The 23,847-nt window shown below is 38.6% G+C and overlaps 1 protein-coding gene across 4 annotated transcripts; it reads left to right on the forward strand.

Annotated features, from left to right (window-relative positions):
* The first annotated feature begins 4,375 nt into the window (after positions 1–4,375).
* LOC107826869 (RING-H2 finger protein ATL34) lies at positions 4,376–10,393 on the forward strand. 4 transcript variants are annotated; one of them, XR_001657372.2, is made up of 3 exons: positions 4,376–5,336; positions 6,250–6,367; positions 9,612–10,393. XR_001657372.2 is itself a non-coding variant. In XM_016653899.2 (3 exons), the coding sequence occupies exons 1-3, from the start codon at positions 5,178–5,180 to the stop codon at positions 10,039–10,041; spliced, it is 717 nt and encodes a 238-aa protein (XP_016509385.1). In that variant the 5' UTR covers positions 4,394–5,177; the 3' UTR covers positions 10,042–10,393. The 4 variants fall into 4 exon arrangements, 3 of the variants coding, with proteins under 3 accessions (XP_016509385.1, XP_016509387.1, XP_016509386.1); XM_016653899.2 differs by having other exon boundaries at positions 4,394–5,366; positions 6,270–6,367; XM_016653901.2 differs by having other exon boundaries at positions 4,400–5,225; positions 6,270–6,367.
* Positions 10,394–23,847: the final 13,454 nt, after the last annotated feature.

The following is a 23,847-nucleotide window of genomic DNA, read 5'->3' on the forward strand; positions in this document are numbered from 1 at the left end:
ATAAAGACGGGGGATATATAGCCTAATGAGATGATCGAGGGTGAAAGACATATCCTCGATATTGCTCGAAAAGAATCTGAGCAAAATGACAATGTGCCAAAAAGAGGGGTAGATCTGACCTAGGGTTACTCGGTATTAGCAGCAGAAGTCGATTATGACAGGATCGACGGAACCCAATGTGAAAGGGTAAGTATACACACTTAAGAACTCTTTCACATGAGTGGTGATGTCCTCCTCGAAGGTAGGAATCACCACCTCTTTATTCTCCCCGTGGTAATTCTCCAAGTGGCAGTCTTTTTTCACCTGCTCGAGATCGCCTTCGGATATCGAACAGATGTATCTAGACATGGGCTCGCATCGGCCAGGAACCGAAGAGAGTTTTTCGACTTTAAAGTCGGAAGTAAGTTCACATGGCCCGGGGATGCACTCTTCGATACGTGGCTCCACTAGTATTTTGTCACCGGCCGGCCACGATGAGGAGGCCTTTTCTTCTTGAGGAACGGTCTTTGATGTTTTTGCCATTGCTATATGAAGTTTAAGGAAGAAGAAGGCGGAATTTGTGTTTTAATAAGAGATTGGCAAACAGAAACCGGCAAAGTTGATGAACTTGAAGAGAATAGAAGAGCTTTTGAAGATTAGAAGAAGTTTGAAAGTAAAGTTTGAGAAGATTATAAAGGTGGTCTATTTATAATAGCCACTTTGATGGTTTGAAAGCACTGGTGGCTGACCATCAACTGGCGTTAATTAATGACCTTGGGAACTGTGCAGATGCGACGCTTCAATCGCTTCCGTCGCTTACGTCACGATATTGACGTCATAATTGATCGAGGTATTAAATCGAAGTCTCCAATTCATTTCTTCTCGTTACACTCCAAAAAACGAGGGGACTATCTGTATACGGTCGAAATCGGGCATACCCGATTTCGTTGGCAGGGGAGTTGCCTCGAGGGTAACCTCATAATAAATCGGGCTCGAGCTCGAAGATAGAACATCAAGCCTGGAGATCGAAGTGTTCATTGAGATCGAGGCCAGCAACAATCGAGATCAAGCATGACTGACTTCGAGTAAGGCGTAATAACGGAAAGTAACCGGTAGAAGATCACAACGAAAAATCCCGGAACAGATCAAATCAAAACGGTTATTAGTGCCAATCATGGGATATACTTCCGTTATTAGAGTTGTACCTTATTTAGGATTCCTATATTATATAAAGAGGGATCCCATTCACTTGTGAGGGGGACAATCATTATTCACTAATAAGAATATACATATACGCTGCTTTCTTTGTTTTACTTACTGTTCATCGTTGTTTGTTTCATCCTCTACTGTTCTTATTAACTAACCTCGAGACTATCTCGAATCGAGGTCAAGGCATTGTTTGCAGACCGGTTTGATTTATTTTATAGTCCAATTTATCTATTTAATCCGTTGTTTATCAATGTTATGGTTTAAATCGCATATCCTTAAAACCACAATATAAGTTTAATTGTTACTCAATTTTTAGGGTAAACATTTACAGATTTCATATTATATGTCATATAAAAATAGTCATTTAACTAAAATCGCATTTGTAATAGACTATAAAATCAACTTTCCAAAATCAGTTTTGACTCGCCATCACGGGTGGGAACTGGGAAATTACTTTCCGAGCTTATAATTAAAATTATTTTTCAACAATATCTTAGTGCAGTTAATAAAATCTATTGACTAAATATTTTAATGCATGAATAATTTATGAAAGAGTTGTTATACCTTTAATGCTTGTGGGAAGAAGACAGTTAGATAAGCACGAGAAGAATCCTGAAATCTCATTAGATTAATGACAATTATTGATAAGACAACACATTCTATATATCCAATATATCAAACTAAAAAGCATGTCAATTAGTCAATAAAAAAAGAAAAGAGGAAATGAGTCACATGCAATGGTGACTCTTAAACAATTAAAAGAGTTGTTTAATTGTTGGCTGGGGGCTCAAGTAGTAGCGATCAATTTTGTGGTTCATTACAAATATCATTTTAGTTATATAATTTTATTTGTAGAAAAATCGATAAAATATAGTAACACATAAAATCGATAAATAAACCAAAGAAATCGTTGTAATCCTTTTCATCTATTTAATATAAAATAAATGATCATAAACGATTATTTTCTCGATCAGTTTAGTGTGAGACAAATTTTAATTCTCTGGAACAAAAATTATGTGGAAAAAAAATTTAATGCTCATTATGCATGCGATATATTATCGTTCATCAAAAATATATATACTTAACAATAAAATAGTATGACGTAACAATAATTTTTCTGGGTAACATTATACAATTAAGTAACCAAATATGAAATCAAAGAAAAGGAAAGAATAAAAATAAGCCTAATCTTGGCCTATCTAAGTCTTAGGGTATGAGTTCACGGGAACCATACTCTTCTCCCTAAATTATGTATAATAATATTATATTTTTTGAAAATTATTTAATTATATGTGCGTGAACCCATGTTCAAAAACTCTATGGTACAATAATTATTGGGTGCACCTCTACGAGTGAAATTGGTGGTTCAGATCCCACTCCGGACGATCTTGTTTTCGGCACTAAAATCACTAAATTTTAAAAAGAATATAATTTTGAACCTATAATTTCAAAAGTGTAGTGGATACATGATAGATACTAAAGTTAAACTCGTCAAATATAAATTCTAAATCCGCATCTTCACAATAGTGACTCATACTCTTGAAATCCTCGATCCGCCCGACTCATGGACTATTTTTCGGGAGATTTGGATTTACAGTGTAAACAATGTTTGTTGTTGTTGATTTTTTCTACGGAAAATCAGTAAAATATAATATATATATAGAGAGAGAGAGTGGTTGTTTGTATACATATTTAGTTTCCTAAAAAACCCCTAACCAACAAACAAACCACACATTAATAGGAGGGGCATTATTGTCTAAACTCAATTATTTCTTCTCTCTTGTACTATTAGAGGCGTCCCACTCTGTTTTCTCAATTCTGTTTTTCTTTCTCTATCTTCTTGACACATATAGAAAGATGTGGAAGTCGATTATTAGGGTTGTAGGTTAGGAGTTAATTGAGTCGTACCTTATTTCGTATCATTGTGGGACTAACCATGTAGGCTTTTTGCCTAGATAGCTAGTGGTAATGTTGTGTCTTACAATTTCGCTTTTCAGTGTAGATCCTATTTACTAGCTATCGCTTTTGCTTTGCATCTTTCTTCTGGATTTCATGGTGTTCCTATTTTTCTTATTATTGTTGTGGTAATATTAATATTGTCTCCCTTTGCTTCGCATCTTTCTTCTGGATTTCATGGTGTTCCTATTTTTTCTATGATTGTTGTGGTGTTACTAACATTGTCTCCTTTTGTCCTTTTGTCTTTTTATTTTCTTGAGCCGAGGGGCTTTCGGAAACAGCCTTTCTACTCCTCCGGGATAGGGGTAAGGTCTGTGTACATACTACCCTCCCCATACCCCATAAGTGAGATTTTACTGGGTTGTTGTTGTTTTATAAGAGAACTTGTTGATTAGGATTTAGGATAATGTGTGTTTTGAATGTGCATCTCTTCATTTTCAATTGAACTGCAACGAAGTTCTCGTTGAAAATTTTGCAGTAGCCATTGCAAGAAAAAAAGAGGCGCTGGAAAATTGTTTAGCTCAAATATTTAAATATTTTTAAGAAAAGAGATTACTATGATTTATCTTTATTCTTTAATCGGTTGGCCAGTTTTATGCTTGTGATTGTGGCTTATTTCATGTCTTTTTTACTCAAAAAATCTTGACAGAAAATATATATCCAAATTATTCACACTAAATCTAAAGAATTCAAATCTTAATTTCTATGGAGACTATCTAAATTAAGAAGAGAAAGAAAATGATAGAATGCAAACAATTTGTAAGACATTCAAATGCCTTTGTTCGCCGATGGAGAGAGCAACGTGTAAATGAGAACTAGGTTTAGTTTTTGGTGGAAAGACAAAATCATCCGCTCTTATTTATTCATTGGTGGTATGCTGTAAGAGTTTTGTTTTTAGGGAAAGCAAACATGTATACGGTGCTCACAACTCTCTGTGTATAGATCCATCTTTTTTTATTTAAATTATAAAAGGACATGAAAAATTATTTCGTCCTTTGGCGAATTAAGCCACATTATTCTGAGGATGATAAAAATTATATTATATATACAGATAAAATATTAAATTTTAAATGTATAATATATATTGAACACTTTTATCAAAGAATTAAGCAATGCTTGATAATGCGCCCTAATTCTATTGGGAAATTACTCATTCTCATTTCTATGTTTGCGCAAAGACATCATACTTGTCTTTTTTTTTTTTTTTTTAATTATTGATTAATTTGATGTATACTTTTAGTTTGATGATTGTGACTGTTAACTGTTAAGGTTAAGTTACTTAAGAAAATTACTCCACTAATCAACTATGATTATGGATCTCAGATCTCTCTCTCTCTCTCTCTCTCGCACACTAATTTCCTGATAACATAGGTGCCTGTCCGTGTCTCGTTCCATCAGCACTTCACTCTCTCTCGTAATTTTCTCTGTTTTCTCTCTCCACATGCTGATATTAAGAAAACATGCTGACCCTCTTCAAGATTAAAATGCCAAGTCTTTATAGGTTCAAATATCCAATACATATATATGCAGAAATATAGGAGAAATGGAGGCACTGAGAGATGCCTCTAGAGTGATAAAGATTGTATGTTTATGAGCTATGAAGCAAATTCAGAGAAGGGTTCTTGAAAATCAAAAGTGAAGATTAGGTTCTTGGGTGCATTTTGTTTAAGTAAATTACTCAAGAACTAAGAAAGATTAGATTTTTGAGAGAATACTGTAATTACTAGGGATTGGTTTAAGTTTTCTTGTGATTATATGAGTTGGGTATAGTGTAGAATTTGTTTTTTGGAATGCGCAGAGCAAAATTGGAACTTTTCTGGGAAGTTCATTTCTTGGGCTATAGTAGTTTTGGATAGTAAAGTTGCTATTTTGGGAAAAGCCAAGTTTCAATCTTGTGATTATATGAGTTGGGTATAGTGTAAAATTTGCTTTGTGTTGGAATGAGCAGAGCAAATTTGGAACTTTTCAAGAATTTTCAACTGTTGGACTATTGGATAATAGAGTTTCTATTTTGAAAAAAAAAAAGTTGGAAAATGATATCTTCAGGGATGAATTTGGTGATGACTGTTATTGGATTTGCAGTAAGTACTATGTTCATAGTGTTTGTGTGCACTAGGCTAATTTGTGCAAGAATTCAATTGAACGCGAGAAGGCGGTTTTTTGCAAATGCTTCTAGATCTGATCTTAGCATTGTGAGCACTTGTTCCATTACTGATTTAGTAGTATGTTGTTTTCTTTCTTTATACAGTTTCAACATCTCATTGCTTTATTGTTTGGTTTTTCTACATTTGGGTTGCTCTAGTCAGCACCCTCCACCTCCAATCAAGAGGTGGGGAGTTCTTGGAGGGAGGGGACCGAGGGTCTATCGGAAACCGCCTATTGACCCCAAACTAGGGATAAGTTCTGCGTACACACTATCCTCCCAGACTCCACTAATGGGATTATACTGATTTGTTGTTGTTGTAGGTTGCGTAGTTATAAAGTATTTGAGTTGAAGTTGAAATAGAGTATTTCGAAGCTGTGAAAATGTGTTCGCATAGAATTTCACTTGGAAAAAAAGATTAAGTTTGTGAGTGAAATATTCCTCAAACCATCTTCTGCAATTTCAAATTCTCTATTTCAAGTTGAAGTTGAAATAATGGACAAAATTGTAAAACAAGCATTGATTCACTGTAATATATATGTCCAAATGCCTACTTAAGTATCTGATCATGACTGCAGTTTTGATTGGTTGAGTAGTCTAGTTGGTGCATAGTACATACTCAACCGTGTAGGCCACTTAGGACTTTGATGTGTAGTTTGTTAAAGAGGGTTTGTGGGCATTTCAGATGCTTTTCTATGACTTGTCATATTTGAAGTCCTTTCAAACGAACATCAATTTGTCGTGATGATGCTTTTTTACTTTGTGCTTGTAGCTGTAGGTTTTGTTCCCCTCAGTTCACATCCTTTACCTCACAACCTACCTAAATTTAGTTGTACTTGATCAGTTACTGTTCAAAGATAGTACCCTTTAAGTCACTATTTTGCTTGGATTCTTCTTTAGTAACGGAAGCAGAACGATATTTTCGTGTGAATAACTAATCCTGCTTTTTGGTTAAATAATAGTGTATGTTTCCCTTGTATAGTTGGAGCGTGGTTTACATGGTCTCGAGCCTCTTGCTGTTGCCAATTTCCCGACAAAGAAATATGGCGATGTGTTTTTTACCTCTGCAGAAGATGCCCAGTAAGTTGATATTTGCTTCAATTTCTACATGTTATACAAGCTTTAGATAAATAATACTTCTTTCTAATTGGTGGTTCTTGACTTCCGCATAACATAGTCTATTTTTATCTTGAGTTCACAAACCAAATCTATTTTTGGTTGAAAGCAGGAATGAATAGTATGAAGTAGGACTACATAGCAAAAGAAAAAATAAGTTGAATTAGGATTATGGATATGTCTTCAGATTGTGTTGTACCTTTTCAACATTTATAATTTGTAAAGCCCACACAGTTAAAGTTTAACATGATGTTAGAAGTATGTGTGTTTGGGAACCTGGTAAATATATCTGAAGCATGACATCATTAAGTCAGTAATTGCCTTCATTTTGTGGAGGGATATTGTGAAGGTTCTTTACAGTTTTGATGCAAATCTTGTTATCCATTTAAAGAATGTTAGGAGCAAGAACAAGTGTCTGCTGGGTGCTAACTTAACTTTGTGTGCCCGGACAAGGGTGTTGACAGCTATGTGTGTTTTGTGTTAGTTGGATCGATGCTTTAAATATATAGCTAGTTACATTAATTCAGCCTGGGGCTACTAAACACTATATCTGTAGTTCAACCACGAGTGAAGTCTGTGTGTGGTGAAGAAAGTCACGTTAGACATGAGTTTCTACTTGTAGCTCGTATTGGGAGATGGTATGTTGGAGATGGAACCCAACATATTGCATATGTAATTCTATGCAAAAATTTGTAAGACAATTATAGCTTGCCCCTAATTTAAGTTTTTATGTTTTTTTCTTAAGTTCTTACTTTGTTTAACAACTGAGAATGGTGTTTATGGGGGGTAATAGTATGTCCACCTGCTCTGCAAAGTGAAATTCTTCTGGAGAAATAAATGAGATTTAGTTCCAAATTTGAGTTTTTTTGAATCATTTGGGATAAAGCGATCAGGAAAACTAGTTAAAGAGAAGAAGGCATTCTTGGTTGAGTGAATTGTTATACCGGTGTTCCTTTGTATACAGTTACATCGCTCTGCCCTTTGCTTCGCTTGTGCTGTCGTCCTCCAGTTATAGGAGAACAAACAATCAACACTAGGTCTACGTGGCATTATAATATGACCGAGTTATGCTAGAGATTGGGTTAAAAATGGAGAGCCTAAGATCACGTAGATTTCCTGTATATTGAAAATTATGATTAGCTACATTTGTCATTTTATCCTCGACCCTTTAGATCTGCCTGGTTTATGGTACATTCATACAAATGCCTGAATATTGGATATTGCCTTGTTTTGCTTGTGAAGACCTTCAATAAGAGCAAAGGTGTTTGGATATTTGTTCAAGGACTAATCGGTAGGACTATCACTACACCCATTACTTTACTGTAATAATTTAACTATATATATATATATATATATATATATATATGTGTGTGTGTGTAGGTTGAGTTGAAGGCAGTTGGTGCATCCGATCTGCTCTATTTTGTAGATCTGCCACTTTCCTTTTGCATAGGTTCTGAAAATTTCAGTTTCTACCGTTTCCTTTATGTTTCAATGTGATTCTTCCCAGCTGCCTCCATTCTGGAAAGGGAGAAATACTTTAGATTTCACTGTGCACATATGTTTGTATGTCTAGATGAAATCCTGGAGTAGGTGATTGCATTTTACTTGTATAAAGGTCTCAAATTTTCCTTTTTGCATTTTTGTTTTTCTTTTTTCTTTCATGTGCTGTTAAAAGGTGAAGCATTTCCGTTCACTCTCCATGTCTCTAAAACACTACTTATCTTGGATTATCGCAGGCAGTAACCATAATATGTTACAGTAATGAGAAAAAAGTTCACTGCTTTGATGTCTTGGTTAAAATGCAATCATTTTGACTATTAAAGCTTTGCTCATCTGAAACGTGTCCAGACTAATCAATAGGCTTTGTTAATTCACGTGAAGTCCATTTGCTGTTCTTGTTGAATTCTGCATTTAGAGCCTCAAAACTCTCTTCCAGATATATGGAAATGAAGAGTAAATCAGAAGATTAGGAGCTGGCATTGATTTTATACAGTAGAAAAATGAACTACTGCACATTACCACTGGTGTGATTCTATTAAACATAAAAGCTTGCTGTTAACTTTTTCCTCTGTTTCAGTGGGTGATGGGACATTATTATTTCAGAGTTCTCATAAGCTTCACTGTATGTATTGGGACACTATTTATCACCTTTTAGTTAACTGCCAAAGCATGTGTCATAGGTATTGAATATGACTATTAAACTAGGAAACCGAGAACTGTTAGGGAATTTCATCTTCTCAATCTGGACCTGGATTTTATGCGTCTCTGTTGGTAACGCAATATCTCTTTGAGGCATCAGGTTTTGAAGAATATAGAAGTAGGTTAGCATCGAGTTTAACATCATATATTAGGTTCGATGTAGATTTATGCATGATATGATTGCATCATATAGATGTTTCAGTCTCCTTTTTATGTAAATCCAAGATATTTTGAGCACTTTCTTGCCTTTATATCAGAGAAGCTAACTGCTTGGTAGGAAAGAATTGACTGGAAACCATTTATTGATGACTTCTAGACTAGAATAACAACAACAACAACAACACAGTGTAATAACACAAGTGGGGTCTTGGGAGAGTAGTGTGTACGCAGACCTTACGCCTATCTATAGGAAGGAAGAGAGGCTGTTTCCGGTAGACCCTCGGCTCAGGAAAGATAAAAAGAAGCAACAACAAGTAAACCAATTAGAAAACCAAATGAACAAAGCATGTTTCTTGAATTGGGTGCCAAAAGATATCTCTTTACAACTGTACCCATGTTTCTCCTGAATGCCGCATAATCATCGTCATTCATTGTACAAGAGAAATGACCTTCATTGTACGAATTATGCATGTAATGTCGTCTCTGAAATAGTCCCAGTGTTCATGTTAAATACCATGACTGTCATAGAATACATGCTTGACATGCATGTGATCATAGTTGAAATTTTTATCATTGTTAATACGCTGAACGAACGTGGCTAAACATATTGTGTACATCCGATGTTGAAGTGGCACATAAAGGGATAGCACTAAGCGTGTTTCCGTTAAGTTGAGATCTTTTCTTATATTATCAATTTTTATGGTCTCTGTATCTTGTGTGTTGTTGTTCGGAAATTTTGTAGCTTGTGAGTATTGCAAGTTTCATTGATCATAGTGTCTTTGCATATGTTTTTAACTTTTAACATAACAAATATTACCTTATAATTTCCTTTCCATCTTTGTTTTCATAGATGTATAGTCTGCCTTGCCGATTATCAAGAGCAGGACACACTACGTATTATGCCATTTTGTGGGCATTCTTTCCATGCAACATGTATTGACATATGGTTTCAGCAGCACTCCACGTGCCCAGTTTGTCGAATTTCTCTACGTGAGACTCCTGAGAAAAAGCGATTTATGCAACCTTTGTTTAGTTCAGCTATCCGATCTCACTATGCGATGGACTCCCTGAATATTAGTCCAAACAGCTGTCTATCATCCGCGCAGAGGCATTTTCCAAGATTACATGACAGTCTGAGAACGGATTCCACCACAGACGCTCACTGTCCACCTGAGGGTGGGAGGATGGTAGTCAGAGAAAATGGCGTCATTTTGAACGAGGATACTCAGAACACGAAACATTCAGAAAACAAACAAGTAGAGAGCCCATCAAATGCATAAGCTTTTAGGTCAAGACTGCAGATTTCCAAATTGACAGAGATTGGAAGATTCCACAATGTAGGTATCCCGATTTTGATTGGTAAATGACTTACTACTCTTAAGGCCTTTTGTAAATATTGCAAGGCAATGTTTCTTTTATTATTTTCCCCCTTATCTTCTTCTTTTTGAATACTTTATCAGTAGCCAGGTTTGATAGCATTTTATAGTGACGATAAGGGGGTGATAGGTTTGTCGGAACGATTAATTCAGCTCCTTGCTGCACAATGACACTTGCATATGAGTGTAGTAGACAAGATTGTATTGACATATTAGGTGTGTTATTTCACTTGAACCTGTTAGTTCTTATTTCTTACTATGTTTTCGCCAACTCTGAATGAAGAGTATGAAAAATCACACTTTCTAATAAACCATGTTATTAGGAGAAATACTTAGGTTAGTGATAGCTAGGGGCGGCAAACGGGCGGGTCGAAAATGGGGAAGGCAAAAAACGGATAAATCATTCGATCCGACCCATATTTAATACGGATAAAAAACGGGTTAACCGGCGGATAATATGGATCAATGATTTCTTGACTCCTAGTCTCCCAAACTTTAGAAACCTACAATTTGAGGCTTTAAAAGTTAAACCTATTAGTTATTATATTTTTTCTAAGTGAATAATATGGTTTTTATCCATATTTGACTTGTTTTTAAAAAGTTAAATATTCGACACATTTTTTAATAGATAATGATAATTATTTTCTTTTAACCATTTTACTACGATTAATAGTAGATATTCTAACAAGTCTTATGTGGAGTAACACTAGGCTAATAACATATTACACTAGTCTTATTCCTCAAGGTTATACGAATTGTAATAGTAGTTGAAAAATCTCTCGTCTTGAGTTGGCTTAAGCCATGCCTTTACTAAAGAATTCTCAGATGTTCAACGGCACTGGTCTCACACGTCCACTATCCCATGGACTATGGTGTACTTTTCAAGCTACCAAGTCATCTTTTGTATAAATATTTATATACGTTGGTTTAAAGTGATATGATTATGTAAATAAATTTTTGTTTTTCACGGTTGTGCATAACTCTAATATTTATGTGTACATCTTACTTCTTTCGCAAGTCCAATTCGGAGACAACTTTGTGATTTAAATTGATTTAGCGTAGTTGTCATGATACAGTACTTTGATCTAGAGGATATATAGAAAAAAATTTCCTTACCTTTTTTACATTATGTACTTGTATACGGTCGAAATCGGGTATGTCAAATTTCATAGGCACGAGGAGCTACCTCGAGAGTAAGTTCGTAATAGACCAGGTTCGAGCTCAATGGCAGAGTATGGAACATGAAGATCGAAGTGCTCGCTGAAGATCGAGACCGACTTCGAGTAAGGTATAATAACGGAATGACGAAATATTATCAACCGACCGAAGATCTCGGTGGAAATTCCGGAACAGATCGAATCAAGCGGCTATTTACGCCAATCGTGGGATTTGTTTCCGCTATTAGAATTGTACCTTATTTAGGATTCCTCTACTATATAAAGAGGGACTCCATTCATTTGTAGGGGGATTGATTCACTGAAAAATATATACAAAAACACTGCTCCCTATTACACTTATTATCTATTACTGTTCATCATTGTTTATTTTCTGTTCTTTACTGTTCTTCTCACCCAACCTCGAGACCATCCCGAATCGAGGTCGGAAGTACTGCCAGAACACTGGTTTGATTTATTTTACTATTCAGATTATCTATTAAATTTTTTGTTTATCAATTGGTATTGGATTAAATCACGTATCCTTAAAATCACTAAATAAGTTTAATTGTTACTCGAATTTTAGAGTAAACAGTTTGGCGCCCATCATGGGGCTAAGGATAATAGTGAATTTTTAGTACTGATTCTGGTGAAACACACTATTTTACGCTTGTTCTTGTCGAGTATCTTTGCTTTCAGGTTAAAACATGTTAAACTCACAAAACGCATCTACACACGGTGACAATGGCTCGGATTCCATGGTGAAAACGAAAATATGATTGCTCCAGGAATCGAAGTGCCACAGGCTACTCACGGGGGGAGCAGCGGTCGTCAACCCCATCGATGCCAGTTCGCACGTTGCTCTTAATACGGACTTAGGGGCAGATCTCGATGAAAGTGTACGCAGAGAAGGTCGATCTAGTGGCCAAGGAACACATGGCAGATGAGACGAGGGAGTCAGTCTCCAAGTAATATTCGAGATGCTTCATGCTCAGCAAGCCGTTATTGCTCAGTTACAAAATTAACATAGAGCTTCGAATAGGGTCGACTAGGAAATTACTCGCTGTACCGAGCCAGTACCGGAGAGGCCGAATGGTAACGAATCGGGGACTAATCCTGCGATAATTAAAATGCTGGAGGAGCGCACCAAAAGAATTGAATCATGGGAGAAGAGAATCGAAGCCAACGATAAAAAAAATGGATACATACAACTCTCGAGTTGATCAGATACCGAGGGCACCGCCAATCTTGAAAGAGGTGGATTCAAAGAAGTTTGTACAAAAACCCTTTCCTCCAAGTGCGGCTCCGAAGCCTATTCCAAAGAAGTTTCGTATGCCAGACATACCCAAATATAATGGTACCACCGATCCCAACGAGCATGTTACTTGATATACATGCGCCATCAAGGGTAACAATTTAGAGGATGATGAAATCGAATCTCTGCTGTTGAAAAATTTCGGAGAGACCCTATCGAAGGGAGCAATGATTTGGTATCACAACCTGCCACCAAATTCCACCGACTCATTTGCCATGTTAGCGGATTCTTTCATAAAAGCACATGCCGGGGCCATAGGGGTCGCAACAAGGAAATCGTACCTTTTCAAGGTAAGACAAAGGGATAATGAAATGCTGAGGGAGTTCGTGTCCCGATTTCAAATGGAACGCATAGAGTGCCATCGGTCACAGTTAATTGGGCCGTTCAAGCTTTCACCCAAGGGTTGAACGAGCGGAGTTCGATAGCATCACGTCAGTTGAAATAAAATTTGATCAAATATCCAGCTGTAACTTGGGCAGATATGCACAATCGATACCAATCGAAGATCAGGGTCGAGGACGATCAATTGGGAGCTCCTTCCGGTTCAGCACATCCAAACAGGTCGGCAGTTAAAAATCAGAGGGACATAGATATGGAGCCAAGGTCGAACAGAGACCGATATCAACCATATACCGCAGATCGAAGGAATAATAAGGATAATGGTTCGTGACGCAATTCCGCCCGGAACGATCGGAGAAATGATCGATGACAGAATTATCGGTGACTTATGAGCAATAATGGCTTTGACAAGTACGCCGATCCCACAGAATCACCTCGGTTATCAGAATATAACTTTAGCATTGATGCGTCAGGCATTGTATCGGCAATCAGAAGGATCAAAGATATTAGGTGGCCCAGACCCATTCAAACTGATCCTTCTCAAAGAAACCCAAATTTGATATGCAAGTATCATGGCACACATGGTCACAAAACTGAGGATTGAAGAAAACTAAGGGATGAGGTAGCCCGTCTATTCAATGAGGTCCACCTTCGATAGTTCCTCAACGATCGAGCTAAGAATCATTTCAGAGAAAGAGACGCCAATAGGAAAAATGAACAGGAGGAACCCCAACATGTCATTCATATGATCGTCGGTGGGGTCGACATTCCACATGGACTAATATTCAAACGCACTAAGGTATCAATCACTAGGGAAAAATGAACCCGAGATTATGAGCCCGAAAGCACTTTATCATTCAATGACGAAGAAGCAAAAGGCATTTCTCAGCCCCACAATAACGCTCTAGTAATTTCTATCTTATTAAATAAAGTTCAAGTTAAGTGTGTTTTAGTGGATTCAGGTAGGTCGGCGAATATCATCCGATCGAGGGACGTGGAGCAGCTCGGCCTATAAAATCAAATCGTGCCCACAGCTCGGGTCCTAAACGGCTTCAATATGGCCAGTGAAACAACTAAAGGGGAGATTATTCTACCGGTGAACATGGCTGGAACCATTCAAGATACTAAGTTCCACGTGATCGAGGGCGACATGAGGTACAATGCCCTACTCGGAAGGCCTTGGATCCACAATATGAGAGCAACCCTTCGACACTCTACCAAATGATAAAATTTCCGATATCAGACGGTGTAAAAACAATATACAGGGAGCTACATGCTGCAAAGGAAATATTTGCGGTCGATGAGGTAACACCGATATCGACACTATCAGCCTCGGAAAGGTCGAATATCAAAGATAAACAGGAAGTCAAATAGCAATCACAACCACCTGCTTCGACCGAATCGGGGAAGTGGGAGATAAAAGTAGAAGATGAGGATTTTCTGACCCCTCGAACTTTTGTTGTTCCCGAAGATACTGACGCCACCAAATCAATGGTCAAAGATCTGGAACAGGTTGTATTGATCGAGTACCTGCCCGAGCGAAAGGTATACCTGGGAACGAGATTAACTCCCGAACTCAGGAAAAAACTTATTCAATTTCTTGTTGATAACATAGGTAAATCAATGGAGGATTATATTAATGACATGCTAGTTAAGTCCCTGCGCGCAGAGGACCATTTGACTCATTTGTAGGAAACGTTCGAGATTAAAAAGAAATACAACATGAAGCTCAACCCCGAGAAATGTGCTTCCGGGGTTGGTTCAGGAAAGTTCCTTGGCTTCATGGTATCGAATCAGGGAATCGAGATCAACTCCGATAAAATCAAGTCCATCGAAGACATTGCCATCGTGGATAGTGTAAAAGCCATACAGAGGCTAACTGGGCGGATAACTGCCTTAGGACGATTCATTTCGAGGTCATCGGATCGAAGCCACAAATTTTTCTCTTTACTCAAAAAGAAGAACGATTTCGCCTGGACCCCGGAATGCCAACAGACATTGGAAGAGTTGAAGTGATACCTATCGAGCCCACCACTGCGTCACACTCCAAAGGCAGATGAGAAGCTTTACTTGTACTTGGCAGTATCAGAAATCGCGGTAAGTGGTGTCCTAGTTCGAGAAGAGCAAGGTACGCAATTTCTCGTTTATTATGTAAGTCGAACTTTAGGAGAAGCAGAAACTAGATATCCACACTTAAAAAAATTAGCACTTGCACTGATAAGCGCCTCTAGAAAGTTAATACCATACTTTCAATGTCACCCAGTATGTGTATTAACCACTTACCCACTTTGTAATATTTTGCACAAGCCCGAACTTTCGGGCCGATTGGCCAAATGGGCCGTCAAACTCAGTGGTTACGACATCGAATATCAACCTCGGACGACCATCAAGTCTCAAATTTTAGCGGACTTCGTGGCCGATTTCACGCCAACCCTCATACCCGAAGTTGAAAAGAAACTCTTGTTAAAATTGGGTACGTCATCGGGGGTATAAACCCTTTTCACAAACGATGCTTCAAATGTGAAGGGGTCCGGGCTAGGTATCATTTTGAAGCCGCCCACGGGTAGCACTATTAGGCAATCTATCAAAACTTCTAGGTTGACTAAAAATGAGGCCGAGTACGAGGCCATGATTGCAGGTCTCGAACTAGCTAAAAGCTTGGGGGTAGAAGTCATTGAAGCCAAGTGTGACTCTTTACTAATGGTGAACCTAGTAAACAAAACCTTTGAAGTTCGAGATGATAGAATGCAAAGGTATTTGGACAAGCTGTAGGTAACTTTGCACCATTTCAAGGAATGGACTTTACAACATGTACCTCGAGAACAAAACAGTGAGGCCGATACACTTGCAAACTTGGGGTCATCGGTCGAGGAAGATGAGATCTGCTCGGGGATTGTCGTTCAACTCTCGAAATCTGTGATCGAGGATGGTCATGCCGAGATAAACTCTACAAGCTTAACCTCGGATTGGAAGAATAAATATATTGAATACTTGAAGAATGGAAAGCTCCCATCAAACCCTAAAGAGTCGAGAACCCTACGAACCAAAGCTGCTCGATTTACATTGGCCGAAGATGGAACATTATACAGAAGAACATTTGATGGACCATTGTCAGTGTGCTTAGGACCATGAGGCACCGATTATGTTTTACGAGAGGTCCACGAAGGAACTTGTGGGAACCACTCCGGCCCCAAATCACTAATTCACAAAATCATTAGAGCAGGATACTACTGGGATAACATGGAAAAAGATACTAAGGAGTTTGTTAGAAAATGTGATAAATGTCAAAGATTTGCACCGATGATCCATCAGCCCGGAGAACAACTTCATTCAGTCCTATCCTCATGGCCATTCATGAAATGAGGGATGGATATCGTCGGCCCTCTTCCATCGGCCCCAGGTAAAGCTAAGTTCATTTTATTTATGACTTACTATTTCTCTAAATGGGTTGAAGCATATGCGTTCGAGAAAGTGAGAGAACAAGGAGGTTATAGACTTCATTTGGGATCACATCGTGTGTCGATTTGGGATATTCGCAGAAATAGTATCCGAAAATGGTAAACAATTTATCGGCAGTAAAGTGATGAAATTTCTCGAAGACCATAAAATCAAAAGGATTTGTCAACACCGTATCACCCTAGTGGGAACGGACATGCTGAATCGACGAACAAGACTATCATACAAAATCTGAAGAAAAGGTTGAACGAAGCTAAAGGGAAGTGGAGAGAAATTCTACCCGAAGTCCTTTAGGCATATCGAACAACATCGAAGTCCAGTACATGGGCAACTCTATTGTCCTTAGTATATGGCTCCGAAGCTTTGATTCCAGTTGAAGTCGGAGAAACCTGTGCCAGGTTTTGACATGCAACGTAGGAATCAAACCATGAGGCGATGAATACTAGCCTCGAATTATTAGATGAAAACGAGAAGCGGCACTCATTCGAATGGCTCCACAAAAGCAACAAATCGAAAGGTACTACAATAGAATAACCAACCTTCTCCACTTCAGGGTCATGGAATTAGTCCTAAGGAAGGTCACCATCAAAACTCGAGATCCTAATGAAGGGAAACTCGACCTGAATTGAGAAGGACCCTATCAAGCCCTCGATATAGTCGGAAAAAGGGTCTTATAAACTCGAAACGATAGATGGCGAACCACTGTCAAGCAATTGGAACATATCACTTCTCAAATGATATTATTGTTAAGGTATCACTTTCTCCCTTATTTTGTTTATATATATTCGACGCTAACTCATTGCAGGAGTTCGACCAAAGACATAGATACCTCGGGTTTTAAAGTACGCGTTGCACTCTTTTTTCATTAGATCGATTTTTGTCCCAAATGGGTTTTTCCGGCGAGATTTTTAACGAGGCAACAATTATGTGCTACCTGAGGACAATTCAATAGTATCCAAGGCTTCTTTGCAATCAACCTTGAATACTGGCGGGCATCACCCTCAGATATTGTATTCTCGAGAATAGTACTTCATGTCAAATGGCCTCGATAGGGAAGCTTTGTAATAGGACAAACGGTCTAGTGAACCATGTCCAAATAAATTAGTCAAACCCGATGGAAAAACATGTGCGCATGTATAAACTATTCAAAGAAGCATTCTCTCTTCATTTAAACATTTTGTGTCTCGAAGAAAATCCTCTACTATACAAACCTCATGCTTATGATATTATGAGAAACGACTCATGAGCCAAAGTGCAAATATACACTCGGGGACTACCATCGATGATATGCATATTTGTGTTATCTAAATTCAAATTCATAAGACCTCAAAGAGGCACCCTTCGATCTATAGGCCAAGGCCACCAGTCTCGGGGACTGACATTTAAAACTAGTTCGAAACGTTATTGGGAAATAAGCCCAAGAGGCATACCCGAAGGCTACGGCCAAAATACATACCCGAAGGCTACGATCAAAATACATACCCGAAGGCTACGACCAAACTAAAGGCTACGGCCTAAATAACGCGGCTCGGAGATGTGAGAATTACACAATAACGATAGGCCTTCAAATTCTCTGAAAGCCTGGTTAAAAAAGGATACCCTCAGCAAATAATCAAAAGGGCTTCGATAAAATCAGCCCTCGAAAAACCTTAAGAGGTATCAAATTATCTTTAACACAAACGCGCTAAGGCACAAAAAGTAAAAGGGTTTCAACCGACATCGGACCCTCAAAAAACCCAATGGGTAAAAATAAATACATGCTAAGGCATAAAGAAATTTTTACTAAGTCTTTTAAGCCGAAAGGGGGAAATAATAGCCGCCTTTTAGAGGCCATATGGGCCCAAACTAAAAGGGCCTAAGGGCCAATATATTTAGAGTTCGGGACTTTTTTCTCACCCAACTCGGACCTAAGGATTCCACTATTCCGAGTTCAAATAAAGTTAACTTGAATTTAGCTCAAGGATCCGCCATAAAACCTTAAGGGGTATGTTACTATAAGTTCAAAAATTACCCATTATTTGATAAAAACTCTAAGGGTTTGCTTTATTCTATGTTCGAAACATACTCGAACTTAGTTATAAAAACAGTGCAGTCATGGCATCGATCAAGCCATCATAAATCTCGAACATATTATTGAGCTCGGGGACTCGCCCTTGCGCGTCTAAAAAACCTAAGGGTTTATTCTAAAGTTCGAATTAGTGTTCACTCAATTACAGAGGCTGCAACAACAAAATTTTTACAAGGAAAAAAGCACAAAACACGTTTGAACATAAAACTGAGAAGACATTCAAAAGAAATTTTTCTATTATATATTGGTAAAAAAGGTTATGTACAAAAGACCAATCAAGCTCTTACAAAAAGAGAAATTAAGCCCTAACTACAGACGATTTCGACCTCTTCTCCGGGAGCAACTTCCCCTTCAGGCCCCTCATCGGATCCGCCTCTATTGCCTTCTTCATCATCGTCTTCGTCATCGAAGGAGGCAAGTTGCGTGGCTTCAGCTTCAAGCACCTTGGCTCGGGATATCTCATCGGAGAGGTCAACACCTCGAGTATGGATTTCCTCGAGGGTTTCCCTCCGGGATTGACACTTTGCCAAGTCAATTATCCATTTCTCTCGGTCAGAAGCCTCCCTTAGCTGCATTTGAGCATCCTCAGCATCGGCCCGGTACATGGAAATGAACTTTTCTGCCATGACCTTTGTCTTCTCGATCTCCGCCTTGGCCTCAACAAGCTCGATTTCAAGCTCCTCGATCCTATTGGCTTGGGCTGAACTTTCCTCTTTGACGCTCCAAAGTTGAATCTCAGTAGATGACAGTTTGGCCAAGGTAGTTTCTTTTTCCGGAGCCAGGCAGTCCATATTCTCCTCCCACCGATCACAATCGGCCTTTACCTGATCGACTTCTCCCAGAAGTAGCTCGATCCTTTCAACATTTTGCTGCAGCTAAAATAATGAAGCATTAGCCTCCATAGTAGGGTCGAGACCATACTTTATCAAAAGGATGCTCACCTACTTATCTAGCTCGGCCACTTCCTCACGAGCCTTGACCAAATCCACTTGAAAGTCCTTTATAGTTTCGTCTTTTTGGCCGCAAAGAAGCTACAAAGTGTTCTTCTCCCCCGAGACCTTTTGGAGCTTGGTTTCACACTGGCTAAGGTCAGCTCGTAACTTGGCGAAGGCCTACACAAAAAAGGAAAACACAAGTCAGATTTAGAGAAAATGAAAAAGAAAAGAGTAAAGAAAAGAAGTGCAGTAAACTGATTCTTACCCGAGATAAGAGACGTTGGGCCTCTTCTAAAAGAATAGAAGCGTTACTGATATCAGAGGCATTATCAACTCCGGTAAAGCAATCCCGAAAGGGATCCCCTACACTAGAGCCTCCGCCTATATCAGGGGTCTTCAACTCTCGAGCTTCCCTTAGTGCCTCCTCAGAAAAAGTCGGAAGAGAAGGCAAATGATCTGCTGTCATGGTCCTGAGCAAGTCTCTCGGGACACTCTGATCGATCTTCGGGGTCTCAGAACCGTCCCCGTCCTGTGTAGTTGCAGATGGCCAAGAAATGATCTCGACCTTTGGTAATTCAGGATCCATACCCGATTTTGTTTTGGAAGCCTCCTCGACACGAGACTTGATTTTAACAGCCGCCGTCGGCTCAGAAGGTTTGGTGACCTCGACGGCTTTCCTAGGTCGGATCATCAGTGCCGAGGCATTTTCCTCTTCTTCGTCTTCTTCGTCTCTCAGTTTTTGAACCGAGTCCATCGTGAGACCGATTACTTTCCTCCTCACCCTTTGAGGTTTGGGCTTGGGGTCCTCGGACTGTGAGGCAGTTTTCCTCTTTTTGTCTTCCCCCGGCTTCGGAATCGGGGACTTGGTTTCTTCCTCGCCACTTGAAGGCCTCAAAATGGCATCCTTGGTCAGGCCTGCATGAAAGAAAATTAGTGATGAATGTAGTATAAAAAGTGTTTCAGAACATGAAAAAGGATATCCTTACCGTGGTTCTTGGCCTCCCATTTGTCCTTTGCCAAATCACGCCATGCGCGTTCGGCATAAGTGAAAGTTGAGTCTAACTTCCGAACCCAATCTTCGAGGTCAGGTACCGCTTGAGGCATCCAAGGGATAGCTGCACGTCGAAAGGGGATATCAGGCAAAGTCGAAGAAGGTACGGAGAACAAAGTTTAAAAGATCACTTACGGTCGAAGTTCCACTCCTCAGGGAATGGCATCTTCTCTTCCGGGATAATGTCACGGGTCCTCACCCGTATAAATGGCTAATCCAACCTCGATCCTTGTTCTCGTCGATGCTCGAGATCAAGGCCTTCGTTTCCCAGCGTTGGAGCCTGATTAGTCCTCGGTAGATTCGAGGCCGGTACAACCACATAAGGTGATTTAGAGTAAACTCTAGCTCCTCGGCCTTGCTAGAGAAGAAGCGTAACATGATTACTATGCGCCATAGAGAGGGGTGGATTTGGCCGCGGGTGACCTGATAACTTTTACAGAGATCAATAATCACTGGGTCGAGGGGACCCAATGTGAAGGGGTAAGTATAAACACTTAGGAACCCCTCAACATAAATGGTGATGTTCTCTCCGGGAGCAGAAATTTGTACCACGACCTCGAGACCCCAGTTGCAGTCCCTCTTCACGGCCTCGAGGTGGCTCTTCGATATCGAGCACATGTACATCGACACATGCTCACATCGGCTCGGAATCGATAAAGGGTTTTCGACCTTGAAGTCGGATTTTAGAGTACACGGGCCAGGAACATATTCGTAGGGAAGCGGCTCCACCGGCGCCTTGCCGCCGGACGGCCGGGAATAGGAGCAGGAAGCTTTCTCCTTATGCGGTACGGTTTTTGAGGTTTTCGCCATTTGTATAAGTAAAGAAGATCGAAGGAAGATGATAAACTAGTGGTTTCGGTGCTAACGAAGGTGGCTCTACAGACGATGAATAGGAGAAGACGGGAAGAGTGAGAATACTTAGAGGTTTGATTAGAGCAAAAGTAAAGTTTGATTCAAGGAAGGAGCGGGTATTTATATGTTCACGTCGACGGTTCGGTAGTGTTAGTGGTCGACCGCTAACTGACAGGCATTAATGATTTGAGGAACTGAACTGACGGGATGTTTTGATCACATCCGTCACTTATGTCATAAGGAAGACGTCATGATCGAGGTTTCAGAAAATCAAGGCTCAAACCGTTTCTTATCATTTTATTCCAAGAAATGTGGGGACTATCTGTATACGGTCGAAATCGGGCATGTCAGATTTCATAGGCACGAGGAGCTGCGTCGAGAGTAAGTTCGTAATAGATGAAGCTCGAGCTCAATGACAGAGTATGGAACATGAAGATCGAAGTGCTCGTTGAAGATCGAGACCGAACATGACCGACTTCGAGTAAGACATAATAACAGAATGGCAAAATATTAGCAACCGACCGAAGATCTCGGCGAAAATCCCGGAACAGATCGAATCAACCGGTTATTGACGCCTATCATGGGATTTGTTTCCGTTATTAGAATTGTACCTTATTTAGGATTACTCTACTATATAAAGAGGGACCCCATTCATTTGTAGGGGGATTGATTCACTGAAAAATATATACAGAAATGCTGCTCCCTATTTCACTTACTATCTATTACTGTTCATCATTGTTTATTTTTTGTTCTTTACTTTTCTTCTTACTCAACCTCGAGATCATCCCGAATCGAGGTCGCAAGCACTGCCAGAACACCAGTTTGATTTGTTTTACTATTCAGATTATCTATTCAATTCCTTGTTTATCAATTGGTATTGAATTAAATCATGTATCATTAAAACCACTAAATAAGTTTAATTGTTACTCGAATTTTAGGGTAAACAATACCTTTTCGTCTTTTTTTAACTTTTTATACATTGACATTTTAAAGGTTTACGTGGAACTAGTAACTTGAAAAATAAGGCAACTAACTTTTTTAAAACAAGTTAAATTGCACTGGTAGGATAAAAATGACGTGGGGGTTCATGAAAGTTGTATTTTTTTGCAAGGAGATAAAAGCTGCATAGAATCATATTGGAAAAGAAGTTTGAAGGAAAAGGACAATATTTCTATTTTGAGTTTAAGTTTTATGCATATCATTAGTCAAATTAGAAAATTTTATACCATCAAGTCATCTTTATTTGTTGTAACAGGTAACATGTCTTATTTTCAAGGTTAAGAATCTCATAGTTTTACAGAGTTACTCTAGATATTTTTTAGGTCATCATGTAATTTTTAAAAAATTAATTTAAATAGCCGTTCACCCAACTGCTTAAACTAAAAATAGTAGATGAATGTATAATATATGTATAATCCATGTATACTATATGTATAGCTGAGTATAATCCATTTATAATTTATGTATATTGATTAGGAAAAGTAAACAATAAATCCGGCCAGCTATTTGTGTAAAAATTCCTAAATTTTTTATACCAACCGCATAAAAAATTTAAACCCTAGATTTTAGGAAAGCAGCCACTTAATTGATGCAAAAATTAATACCATAATTATAGTGCACCTATAATTTTGGTGGATATACTTAATGCTAGTAATTCTGGACGCCAAGTTACGTGACAGCTAACCACTTTTTGGACGTCCAATTGAAAATGATGTATCATTAATATTTGTTTTAAGATCGGTGACTTGCTTACTTTTCCTTCACATGGTTTATTAACAATTGTTGTACAAAAAGAGTCCCAACTCCTTGCAATAAATCATATTGGACTCTCTTATTTTTCCCTTTCAAATAGTCATACTGGTCATGTATTCTAGTTGGATCTGGATTTTGTAACACACTTTTTTACTCTGTGTGTGGCAATTATTGCATATTTTTTTATATGTATATTCATGCTTTAGTACGTCGTTAACCACAGTTCAATGGACTGACAAGATATTACATAAGATTGTAATAGGAGGTATTGCAAATAGAAGTGTGATAGGGTTCAGTTCTAATGTTATGAACAATATCAAGATTATAGCAACCGTTACTTAATGCAGACAATAGAAGATTATCTATGCCTAATTTGCGGAATAACACAAGACACCGCGGCAAAACACGAGCAAGATACTATGTATATAAGAAAATAAAACTTAAACCCCATTTATGTGTTTTAAAGTCGTGATTCCCTAGGCCCAAAGTGAATAATATCACATCACTTATTGGTTGGGTTGCCTGTTATGTATAATACTGGGGGCATGCACTTTGCATGGCACACATAACCTCGGGCAATACTTGGTTGGCAAACCTTAGCGTTCAGTTGAGTTTAGACAACTTTTTAGAAAGTTGAGTTCCTAAAAAGAGTGTATGGCAACTCTAGGCAAATCCTATGTCGGTAGAGCACAATGGACATATAAAGAAGAAAGCTTTAAATATTATTGATAAATATTAATGATGTGATTGCCCAGACCAAAGTGTATGATATTATTAGTGATATGGGC

This window comes from Nicotiana tabacum, chromosome 13 (genome assembly GCF_000715075.1).
Source record: "Nicotiana tabacum cultivar K326 chromosome 13, ASM71507v2, whole genome shotgun sequence".
In the NCBI taxonomy this organism is placed as follows: domain Eukaryota; kingdom Viridiplantae; phylum Streptophyta; class Magnoliopsida; order Solanales; family Solanaceae; genus Nicotiana; species Nicotiana tabacum.